Source organism: Salmo salar, chromosome ssa14, assembly GCF_905237065.1.
Source record: "Salmo salar chromosome ssa14, Ssal_v3.1, whole genome shotgun sequence".
NCBI lineage: Eukaryota > Metazoa > Chordata > Actinopteri > Salmoniformes > Salmonidae > Salmo > Salmo salar.
The window spans coordinates 43,780,308-43,792,719 of NC_059455.1; the positions used below are offsets into that span (position 1 = coordinate 43,780,308).

At 43.7% G+C, this 12,412-nt stretch overlaps 1 protein-coding gene across 1 annotated transcript; it reads right to left on the reverse strand.

Moving 5' to 3' along the window:
* Positions 1-12,308, reverse strand: dapk3 (death-associated protein kinase 3). Its single transcript, NM_001165387.1, is given in 13 exon segments — positions 1-2,672; positions 2,799-3,010; positions 3,741-3,786; positions 4,054-4,206; positions 4,476-4,502; positions 4,628-4,676; positions 5,380-5,509; positions 5,787-5,925; positions 6,149-6,240; positions 6,356-6,383; positions 6,385-6,486; positions 11,226-11,332; positions 12,298-12,308. Coding segments are annotated over 12 exon segments (1,356 nt in total). The 5' UTR covers positions 11,288-11,332; positions 12,298-12,308; the 3' UTR covers positions 1-2,356.
* Positions 12,309-12,412: the final 104 nt, after the last annotated feature.

Below are 12,412 nucleotides of genomic sequence, written 5' to 3' on the forward strand. Positions count from 1 at the left end.
TTTAGGTTATGAGTTTGTTTATTTGAAACAAAACCCCATCTAAATATGTCATCATTCAAACTTAACAATACATACCATTATACATTTTGGGTACATTAAAAAAAAGAAACGATTAAATGGGAAATAGTTTGGAACACAGCTATATTTAAGTGCAAAATAGTATATTAAACTAGGGAAGTGTACAGTACATAGAGTTCTAGGTGGAACATGGAATGTGATGCATAGATTTAAGACCAACTCATGGAATGTCTGTAGTGTGGGGCTATGGTCATAGCGACAGAAGGCTGACTAAAATAATCATTCAAATATAGTAGCAGATAGACATGCAGATCATTTGGTATGAGGCTACTGTGCAATAGTTGTATTCGAAAGGGACGGTTTTCCCCGGACACAGATTAAGCTAAATACTGAACTAAAATGCTATTTTCTAAATGGAGGTTCTCCATTGACCATTATTTATAGTCCAGGGTTAGGCTTAATCGGTGTCCGGGAAACCGGCCTAAAACGTTTTGGAGGGACAGTCACTAGACTTCCATTATTCATGAAGAGGTTTAGACATTACTACACACTTGATTTAGCTTATGTATAGGCAATAAGGTGTTCAATGTACAGGCTGCGTGCAAGTTGCAAAACAGGTTTGTACAATCCATTTTAAGACGACTCTCTTCACACGTAAGAGAACTATTAGTATTTATATAGTATAAATATATAATATAGTATCTGCATCTTTGTCTGTAGCTTCGCAGTACAGCAAGACGGTTGTTGAGTGTCAATAAGATTAACTTCAAAATGGAATCTCCCTATAACACGTTCTATTGTTTCTACTATGTTGTTGTTACTTATAACCTGGGTGGTGCCAGCCCTGAATGCTGATTGGCTGACAGCCGTGGTATATCAGACTGTATACCACGGGTATGACGAAACATTTGTTTTTACTGCTCTAATTATGTAGGTAACCAGTTTATAATAGCAATAAGGCACCTTGGGGATTTGTGGTATATGGACAATATACCACGGCTAAGGACTGTGTCCAAAGGCACTCCGCGTTGCATAAGAACAGCCCTTAGCCACGGTATACTGGCCGTATACCACACCCCCTCGGGCCTTATTGGTTAATCATAGTCAGCTGTTAATGATAAATATCCCTTTAAGTATGGGGCTAAAAACTATAGGAAAATGATTGCAGGTGCAGAAAACCTTCCTGTATGTATGTATCACCATCTTAACCAAATATACTGCAAAAATGAATCACAATCTTTACCATTTTCAACATTATGAATAAATTTAGAAAATACTGGAATGGACATTCTTTAAACACATATTTCGTTGATTAAATGTATTTATAGTAGGGAGGGACTCTATACATTGTTGGTGCTCTCATTAGAAAGGGAAGATGGGGAGGGGGGGATCATTTTTCCTAATCAAATGTCTGACGGGTTAGCATCATGGCTTAAGGTCAGGGGCCAGAGTTTTCCCCTCACCAGAAAAACTCTGGGCCCTTGTTCTGAATGTAATGACAGCTGGTATATAAGACCGGTGTCTGTACCAAACCAGGCTGGCCTCAGGGCATGACCAGGTCAGTGATACTAGAAGCCAGGCTGGCCTCAGGGCATGACCAGGTCAGTGATACTAGAAGCCAGGCTGGCCTCAGGGCATGACCAGGTCAGTGATACTAGAAGCCAGACCAAACTCAGGGCATGACCAGGTCAGTGATACTAGAAGCCAGGCTGGCCTCAGGGCATGACCAGGTCAGTGATACTAGAAGCCAGGCTGGCCTCAGGGCATGACCAGGTCAGTGACACTAGAAGCCAGGCTGGCCTCAGGGCATGACCAGGTCAGTGATACTAGAAACCAGGTCAGTGATACTAGAAGCCAGGCTGGCCTCAGGGCATGACCAGGTCAGTGATACTAGAAGCCAGGCTGGCCTCAGGGCATGACCAGGTCAGTGATACTAGAAGCCAGGCTGGCCTCAGGGCATGACCAGGTCAGTGATACTAGAAGCCAGGCTGGCCTCAGGGCATGACCAGGTCAGTGATACTAGAAGCCAGGCTGGCATCAGGGCATGACCAGGTCAGTGATACTAGAAGCCAGGCTGGCCTCAGGGCATGACCAGGTCAGTGATACTAGAAGCCAGGCTGGCCTCAGGGCATGACCAGGTCAGTGATACTAGAAGCCAGGCTGGCCTCAGGGCATGACCAGGTCAGTGATACTAGAAGCCAGGCTGGCCTCAGGGCATGACCAGGTCAGTGATACTAGAAGCCAGGCTGGCCTCAGGGCATGACCAGGTCAGTGATACTAGAAGCCAGGCTGGCCTCAGGGCATGACCAGGTCAGTGATACTAGAAGCCAGACCAAACTCAGGGCATGACGAGGCTGTCCTTCTCCTTCTCTATCCCCCTGACCAGCTCCTCCACCCAGAGCACCTCCGATGCCACCTGTTCTGCCAGGACCTCGTAACGGTTCTCCAGACGGCCAAACTTCCTCTTGAGGGCGTTAGCAGCCAGCATGGTGGCGCGGGCGTCCTCCTGACTCTGCCTGCGCTGGGCCTGGGTACGCTGCAGCTCCTGGCGGATGTGACCCAGGTCGCTGGCGATGCTCTGGTTCTCCTCCTTGTACCAGCCCTCCTTCTCCTCGTAGATAGACAGGAGAGCAGCCACGTCCTCCCGGCACGACCTGGAGAAGTCAGGGAGATGTTAGAATGTATAGAATACACGTTGTATCCAATTAGAGCGGCTATACATGCATTTTTTTATAATCAAATTAAAATGATTAATCGATCCATCCATCCCTCCCTCTCACCTCTGGTTTTGTTCCAGGTCTCTCAGCCCCTCCTCAGCAGCAGCGATCTCCTCCAGCACCTGGGAGAAGCGTTCGAAGTTGACGTAGGTGTTGTTGGGGGGCATGGAGGAGTGGGACTTGATGGTGTACTCCTTTAGACGCGTGGTCTTCAGACGCCTGCGCTCCGGCTTCTTCCCGCTCTCCTCCTGGCGCACGTTCCGCCTCTTGATCACCTGGGAGGAGAGGAGCGTTAATGGATAGTAGATAAAGGGGGTCAAAAACCATCAGTAAAGCGGCAGTAAACCATCAGTAAAGCGGCAGTAAACCATCAGTAAAGCGGCAGTAAACCATCAGGAAAGCGGCAGTAAACCATCAGGAAAGCGGCAGTAAACCATCAGGAAAGCGGCAGTAAACCATCAGGAAAGCGGCAGTAAACCATCAGGAAAGCGGCAGTAAACCATCAGGAAAGCGGCAGTAAACCATCAGGAAAGCGGAGTAAACCATCAGGAAAGCGGCAGTAAACCATCAGGAAAGCGTAGTAAACCATCAGGAAAGCGGCAGTAAACCATCAGGAAAGCGGCAGTAAACCATCAGGAAAGCGGCAGTAAACCATCAGTAAAGCGGCAGTAAACCATCAGGAAAGCGGGAGTAAACCATCAGGAAAGCAGCAGTAAACCATCAGTAAAGAGGCAGTAAACCATCAGGAAAGCGGGAGTAAACCATCAGGAAAGCGGGAGTAAACCATCAGGAAAGCAGCAGTAAACCATCAGTAAAGAGGCAGTAAACCATCAGGAAAGCGGGAGTAAACCATCAGGAAAGCAGCAGTAAACCATCAGGAAAGAGGCAGTAAACCAGGTGCTAAAAGCCAACAGATGCTTTATAAGTGAAAGAGGGCAAAGGGATAGTCCAACATTTGGGATCAGTAAGATGTAAAATATGTGTGAGATGGTGAGAGATGTCTACCTTGATCCAGGGATGCTGAAGGCTGTCATCGATGGTCATCCTCTTCCTGGAGAAATAAGATATGAAAAATATTAAATTATTACTTTCTGCTTTACTCTCATGCCTTTGTAATTGCAATTATATAATTTCCACTGAAGACCAAAGTTCTCCAAGCCTATGGTGCGGATTCAGTAAACGTTCATCTTTTGCTAGAGTCCATACAATGATATATTAACTAACAAGACAAACAAAAGCAAATAGTTACTGTCATGTCCCTGCGTGTGTTGTTCTAAGTATTCCCGGGCCTGTTCTATCCACAGTAAACCAGCCTTACTTGGGATCCTTGACCAGCAGGCGTCTGATGAAGTCCTTGGCCAGCTCACTGGTGTTGCTGAAGTACTCCTCGTCAAAGTCATAGTTGACAGCAGAGATGTTGGTCAGAGTCTCCTGCTTGGTCTCCCCCAGGAACGGAGAGGCACCACTCAAACTGAGGAAGACCAACAGCATGTTGAAAACACTCAACCTAAGGTGGTATTGTACCGTTTTTCAGGCCATGGCCAAATATTGAATACAAGTGCTTATTTGCTATTTCATCATGTAAATGATTGGATTTCTCAGAAATAATGTTCACTTGTGTAGTTCTCCATTTTGTAAAACAGGTACAGAATATGTCTGTAGATTTAGAAATAATCTAACAATGTTTGACACGGTTTATGTCGCTCAACTGACACCATTATAATGTGAAGCAATACTTACAGAATGTACGTGATAACTCCAATACTCCTGGAGAAACAAGAGGACATCAAATTAGTGAGATTTACCTTAAGGGTAAAGAAACAAGAAAAACAACAATAACAAAAAGTTCTCAAAATCAGAAAAACATTTCAAATAATCGTAGTTTATTTTACCACATATCAGCCTCCAGTCCGAGTGGTTCATAGTTGACTATCTCTGGAGCTGTAAAACAAGCAGGATTATTAGAACCCAGATGGTCTTCAGGGAGATCAACACACAGACCTCCACTTATTAAAACAAATATCAAGGAATATTTTCCCCATTCCATAACATTAAGCTCATTGTGGAATATTTTTATTTTAAAACTATACGGGCCACCCGAGTGGCGCAGCTGTCTAAGGCACTGCATCGCAGTGTTGTGGCATCACTACAGACCTGGGGTTCAACCCCAGGCTGTGTCACAACCGGCCATGACCGTGTGTCCCATATGGCGGCGGACAATTGGCCCAGCGTCGTCCGGGTTAGGGGAAGGTTTGGCTCATTCAGCTCTAGCGACTCCTTGTGGCTGGCTGGGCGCCTGCATGCTGACTGAGCGGTGTTTCCTCCGACACATTGGTGCGGCTGGCTTCCGGGTTAAGTTTTGCGGGTCATATTTCAGAGGACGCATGACTCAACCTTCACCTCTCCCGAGCCCGTTGAGGAGTTGCAGCGATGAGACAAGATTGAAATCACAAAATTTGGGAGAAAAAGGAGTTCAAATGACCAAAAATAAAAATAAATAATATACTGTTTAAAGATATACTGCATGTTTTAATAAGGAAAATGAATATGTAGGAGCGTCTCACACAACAAAATATACGTGGAACACTAAATTGCTATTATTAGATTATTAATACATATTACAAACATATCTCTATGGTCTCACCAACAAACTCTGGCGTTCCAAAGATATTCTTAAACTCATTTCCAGCTTTGATCTGATGAGCGATGCCAAAGTCGATGAGTTTGATCCTGGGGTTGGGAACGTTCTTATCAAGCAGCATGATGTTCTCTGGCTACAGCACAAACAAACATTTCAGAATGCAGATAATAATACAATACAGATGTTTTTTGTTTTTTTAAGATACCAAACTATATATTTCTCAAATGCTGGAAAATCTTTTGGACGTTTTCACTGACGTTCCAATGACTCAAAACAGTCTATCAAGTTATACATTGAATGAGGAGTCGGAGCGCTCCAGTAGGAGTTTAAAGGAATACATCAAGTCAAGATGGAACTTTAGTTTACAATGCCAGCCTGGCTTCTCCTTCCCCAGACTCCACCCTACCCACCTTCAGGTCAAAGTGAGCGATGCGTTTGGAGTGTAGATAGTGGACCCCGTCCAGGATCTGTTTGAGGAACTGTGTGGCTTCCTCCTCTGTTAGAGACTCCTTCTCTGCCAGGAAGTCAAATAGTTCCCCTCCAGACACGCTGGAACACACCAAGGAACAGGGTTAAAAAATTACTCTATTTTATCAATATACTATTTGAGTACAGGTCTGGGCCTGTATTCAGAACAAGTCTCAGACGAATCCTGCTTTAGGATCAGTTTAGCCTTTTAGATCATAGTGAATCAGATTACAAGGACGGGACGGGGACGGGGGGGGCTGATCCTAGATCAATCCCAAATATCAACTGGTGTAGCTCTACTCACAGCTCCAGGATGAGGATGACGTCTGTCTTGTTCTCGAAGATGTCGTGCAGCGTGATGATGTTGCTGTGCTGGATCTCTCTCAGGATGTTCACCTTGAAATTCATTTGATTATTTAAAAAGGCATATAAAGCTGGTCCAACCAGTACATACAATGATTGAGGATAAAACAAAAAGCCTGAATTCTTATTTCCATTGTTGTTCTCTCACCTCCCTCTCGATCTCCTCGCGGCTCACGCCCCCGGCGGCTGGACGACAGGCGACGCTTCTTGATTAACTTGGCGGCGTACTCCGAGCCAGAACTCTTGTCTTTACACTTCCGTACGATGGCGAATTGTCCACTAGGAGAGGTAATGAGGATGATACATAGTATAATTTGTACATAAACATAGGAAACACAAGAAAGAGTGACTGGGCCAAATTCAGATAGCTAATCTGGGGAAAATCCTGATTTAAAGGGATAAATTCTTGACTACAAATTGTATAGGCTAGTGTTCACTGGAAGCATTGCAACACACTGGCTGGCCGTTTCACACTGGCTGGCCGTTTAATTTTATATAATAAGATAAAGACTCTATGCAAACATGTAAAGTGGGTGGCTATTGTTTTTATTATAAACATTTACACCTAACATTTGATTTACCACATGATAATGCTGTAGGAAGAAGCAGCTAAACTGAAAAAAAAGAAATGTCCCTTTTTCAGGACCCTGTCTTTCAAAGATAATTTGTAAAAATCCAAATAACTTCACAGATCTTCATTGTAAAGAGTTTAAACACTGTTTCCCATGCTTGTTCAATGAACCATAAACAATTAATGAACATGCACCTGTGGAATGGTCGTTAAGACAATAACAGCTTACAGATGGTAGGCAATTAAGGTCACAGTTATGAAAACTTAAGACACTAAAGAGGCTTTAGGGTCCGTGCTCATCTGCGTGAACGTGCCTTAGGCATGCTGCAAGGAGGCATGAAGACTGCAGATGTGGCCAGGGCAATAAATTGCAATGTCCGTACTGTGAGATGCCTAAGACAGCGCTACAGGGAGACAGGACGGACAGCTGATCGTCCTCGCAGTGGCAGACCACGTGTAACAACACCTGCACAGGATCGGTACATCCGAACATCACACCTGCAGGACAGGTACAGGATGGTGACAACAACTGCCCGAGTTACACTAGGAACGCACAATCCCTCCCTCAGTGCTCAGACTGACCGCAATAGGCTGAGAAAGGCTGGACTGAGGGTTTGTAGGCCTGTTGTAAGGCAGTCGCGGTTTTGTCTCACCAGGGGTGATGGTTGGATTCGCGTTTATCGTCGAAGGAATGAGCGTTACACCGAGGCCTGTACTCTGGAGCGGGATCGATTTGGAGGTGGAGGGTCCGTCATGGTCTGGGGCGGTGTGTCACAGCATCATCGGACTGAGCTTGTTGTCATTGCAGACAATCTCAACGCTGTGCGTTACAGGGAAGACATCCTCCTCCCTCATGTGGTACCCTTCCTGCAGGCTAATCCTGACATGACCCTCCAGCATGACAATGCCACCAGCCATACTGCTCGTTCTGTGCGTGATTTCCTGCAACACAGGAATGTCAGTGTTCTGCCATGGCCAGAGAAGAGCCCAGATCTCAATCCCATTGAGCACGTCTGGGACCTGTTGGATCAGAGGGTGAGGGCTAGGGCCATTCCCCCCAGAAATGTCCAGGAACTTGCAGGTGCCTTGGTGGAAGGATGGGGTAACATCTCAAAGCAAGAACTGGCAAATCTTGTGCAGTCCATGAGATGCACTGCAGTACTTAATGTAGCTGATGGCCACACCAGATACTGACTGTTACTTTGATTTTGACCCCCCCTTTGTTCAGGGACACATTATTCCATTTTTGTTAGTCACATCTCAGTAGTTGACTCTTATGTTCCTACAAATATTTACACATGTTAAGTTTGCTGAAAACTAACGCAGTTGACAGTGAGAGGACGTTTCTTTGTTTTGCCGAGTTCATAAATACTGCATTCCTGAGGGTCTATCCGTTCCTAAAGCTAAGTCTACAGCGCTTCTCTATCTGCACAGAACTGAATGTTCTGCTCTGCCATTTAATGTAAGTCTGCAAGCCCTTTCTGAGCAAACTCAGTCCCCCCCGCTCTCACACAGCAAGACCATACCTAGAGCCATAGAGGAAATAAACAGCTAGACTACACCTAATAAACAGCTAGACTACACCTAAAACAGCTAGACTACACCTAAAACAGCTAGACTACACCTAAAAACAGCTAGACTACACCTAATAAACAGCTAGACTACACCTAATAAACAGCTAGACTACACCTAATAAACAGCTAGACTACACCTAATAAACAGCTAGACTACACCTAAAACAGCTAGACTACACCTAAAACAGCTAGACTACACCTAAAACAGCTAATAAACAGCAAGACTAAACCTAGGGACATAAAGAGGAAATAAACGCATAGAAAAGGCAATGATGTCATTCTTCTTCTGCTGCAACACTGCAGAAAACAAAACTACTTCCATATAAAGGTAGGAAGTCAGGTTTATTGTGTCCCAAATGGCACCCTATTCCTTTTATAGTGCACTACTTTAGCCCTATGGTCTCTAATCTAAAATAGTGCGCTATGTAGGGAATAGGTTGCCATTTGGAACAAATGCAGGTTTAATCCTGTAGAAGCACATGACTCATTCTAGTGCTCCAGCTCTGTTTAGTTTATAAGGACTTGTTAAAAACACAGAGCAGGCTTGCATAACAGGACAGAGATCTCTACACTGTTGAATAAACAGTCCCACAAATACACTGAGAATTTGCCAACGGATGTTTTCATTCAGCTATGTGATTTCAAGTCAACTAAGTGGAATTTGGATTGTATCATTAGGAGAGCCCAACAATAAATATTGAAGATCTTTGTAAAAATATAGTGCTTCACTTTACATACAATAGTTACTAAAGGTGGGGTCCCGGCCACAACCGGGAGACTCATGGGGCGGTGCACAATTGGCCCAGTGCCGTCCGGGTTTGGGGAGGGTTTGGCCGGCAGGGATGTCCTTGACCCATCGCGCACTAGCGACTCCTGTGGCGACATGGTCGCCAGGTGTACAGTGTTTCCTCCGACACGTTGGTGAGGCTGGCTTCCGGGTTAAGCGGGTATTGTGTCAAGAAGCAGTGCGGCTTGGTTGGGTTGTGTTTCGGAGGACGCACGACTCTCGACCTTTGCCTCTCCCGAGTCCGTATGGGAGTTGCAGCAATGTGACAAGACTGTAACTACCAATTGGATACAATGATATTGGGGAGAGAAAGGGGTAAATCAAATAAAAAATAAATAAAGAATTGAGTTAAAGGTGAAGAGAGATCTGTACTCATTAGAGGCTGATAAATTTGGGCCGATTTCAAGTTTTCATAACAATCGGTAATCAGCATTTTTGGACGCTGATTACATTGCACTCCACGAGGAGACTGCGTGGCAGGCTGACCACGCGAGTGCAGCAAGGAGCCAAGGTAAGTTGCTAGCTAGCATTAAACTTATCTTATAAAAAACAATCAATCTTCACATAATCACTAGTTAACTACACATGGTTGATGATATTACTAGTTTAACTAGCTTGTCCAGCGTTGCATATAATCAATGCGGTGCCTGTTAATTTATCATCGAATCACAGCCTACTTCGCCAAACGGGTGATGATTTAACAAGCGCATATGCGAAAATAGCACTGACGTTGCACCAACGTACCTAACCATAAACATCCATGCCTTTCTTAAAATCAATACACAAGTATATTTTTTTTAAACCTGCATATTTAGTTAAAAGAAATTCATGTTAGCAGGCAATATTAACTAGGGAAAATGTGTCACTTCTCTTGCAAACAGTCAGGGTATACGCAGCAGTTTGGGCCGCCTGGCTCGTTGCGAAAGACCATTTCTTCCTAACAAAGACCATAATTAATTTGCCAGAATTTTACATAAATTATGACATAACATTGAAAGTTGTGCAATGTAACAGCAATATTTTGACTTAGGGATGCCACCCGTTAGATAAAATACGGAACGGTTCCGTATTTCACTGAAAGAAAAACCGTTTTGTTTTCTAAATGATAGTTTCCGGAATTGACCATATTAATGACCTAAGGCTCATATTTCTGTGTGTTTATTATATTATAATTAAGACTATGATTTGATATTTGATAGAACTGTCTGACAGAGGTGGTAGGGAGCAGCAGGCTCGTAAGCATTCATTCAAACAGCACTTTCCTGCGTTTGCCAGCAGCTCTTCGCTTGCGCTGTTTATAACTTCAAGCCTATCAACTCCCGTGATTAGGGTGGCAAAACTATAGTGCCTGTAAGAACATCCAATAGTCAAAGGTAAATGAAATACAAATGGTAGAGAGAAATCGTCCCATAATAACTACAACCTAAAACTTCTTACCTGGGAATATTGAAGACTCATGTTAAAAGGAACCACCAGCTTTCATATGTTCTCATGTTCTGAGCAAGGAACTTAAACGTTAGCTTTTTTACATGGCACATATTGCACTTTTACTTTCTTCTCCAACACTGTGTTTTTGCATTATTTAAACCAAATTGAACATGTTTCATTATTTATTTGAGACTAAATTGATTTTATTTATGCATTAAGTTAAAATAAAAGTGTTTATTCAGTATTGTTGTAATTGTCATTATTACAAATATATATATCGGCCGATTAACCGGTATCGGCCTTTTTGTTGGCCCTCCAATAATCGGTATCAGCGTTGAAAAATCATAAACGGTCGACCTCTAGTACTCATACATCCTAACACTTAATTAAAAACATATGAATCAGTAGGCAACAGAGGAGGCTGGTGGGTGGCTCTATAGGAGGACAGGCTCATTGTAATGGCTGGAATAGAATACATGGAACGGTAGGCACACTTAATTGCATTGGCCCAGTGTGCCTCATGCTGGGTAGGAGTTTTCCCTCAATCTTCCTAAAATTACAAATTCTGCCCACTGACACATTGGGAGAGCTGAATCAAGTCTGCTTTGTATCCTCCTCCAGCAACACTGTACACAGACAGACACAGGTCAGATCTTACCTCCCCAGCTCCTCCCCCATATCATAGAACACCTCCACATCCTCTTGTCTGAAGCCAGCCATGGTCTGACTGGGTTGCTGCTGATAGAAGTTGTGTCTTGAATCACACTGAATTACAGAACAGGGAAACATGATTATTAGTACCTGCCAAGGAAATTGAGACCCATAACATGGCAACGATAGACTTATGTGATGCTGACAAGAGCAAAAATAGATCAAATACATACTACACGTCATAGATTGACAATAGGCATGCCATAGGCTGCATAATTTAGCCACAAGGGGGGATGCATACAATCAGTTAACACACATACAGTAAATTGATGTAACCATTTGACCCTGAACAAATTCATCCCCAACCAATGATGTGCATACCCCCCCCCCCCCCCAAAAGTGGTCGTCCTTATTTGGCCAAAGTCAACGCGGCAGAGTTGCTGGGTTTCTTCGACTCCAGCCACATATGTGATGAACATCGTGGAGTTGAGAAGGAAAACTTGGCTGGTAGGACTAACAACTCCGCATACCAGTCTGACTTACGTCATCTTCTTCCATCAACTCGCTGATTAAAGGGTCTCACTGCGGGTTTTAACATTAGATAACCGTTTGCTACTCAGATTGAGAAACAATGGTTTCGTGTTGTTACCGGAAATACTATGGATTAACATTACACCGCAAAATGTATTTTTTTTGTTGACAAGCAAAAACTGAACTTTAGCCATATGTAGCTAACTAGCTGCTAACTGGCTAGCTACCGTTTGGAGTCTGGAGAAGTGAGCCAGTGGGATACGGCTAACTTCTTCCTATAAATAACAACAAACAAACCCCAAACTCTTGCCGTGATAATGGGTCGTGGCAAAACCAAATTCTAAAGAAAATATAGCTACATTTTTGACAAAGCTTGCTGGTAATGCTATATTAGATAGCTAGCTAGCTACATGAACTAATTCACTAATGTTAACTAGCGAACAGGATTCGAACTTAGCGCTCATCAAGTTTTATATAACGTCAGCCGAAACAGAGATGGTAGTTTATCGTTCCTTACTGTCTATAAAAATTACAAGTCAGATACTTACATTATAACTGGCTACGGGTCCTGCATTCCTCTCCTGAGTCAAATTTCCGGTGGTTGAAGAAAATTACAGCACTTTGAGACAGGAGGATGGACCATATGGAATGACATCATACTGA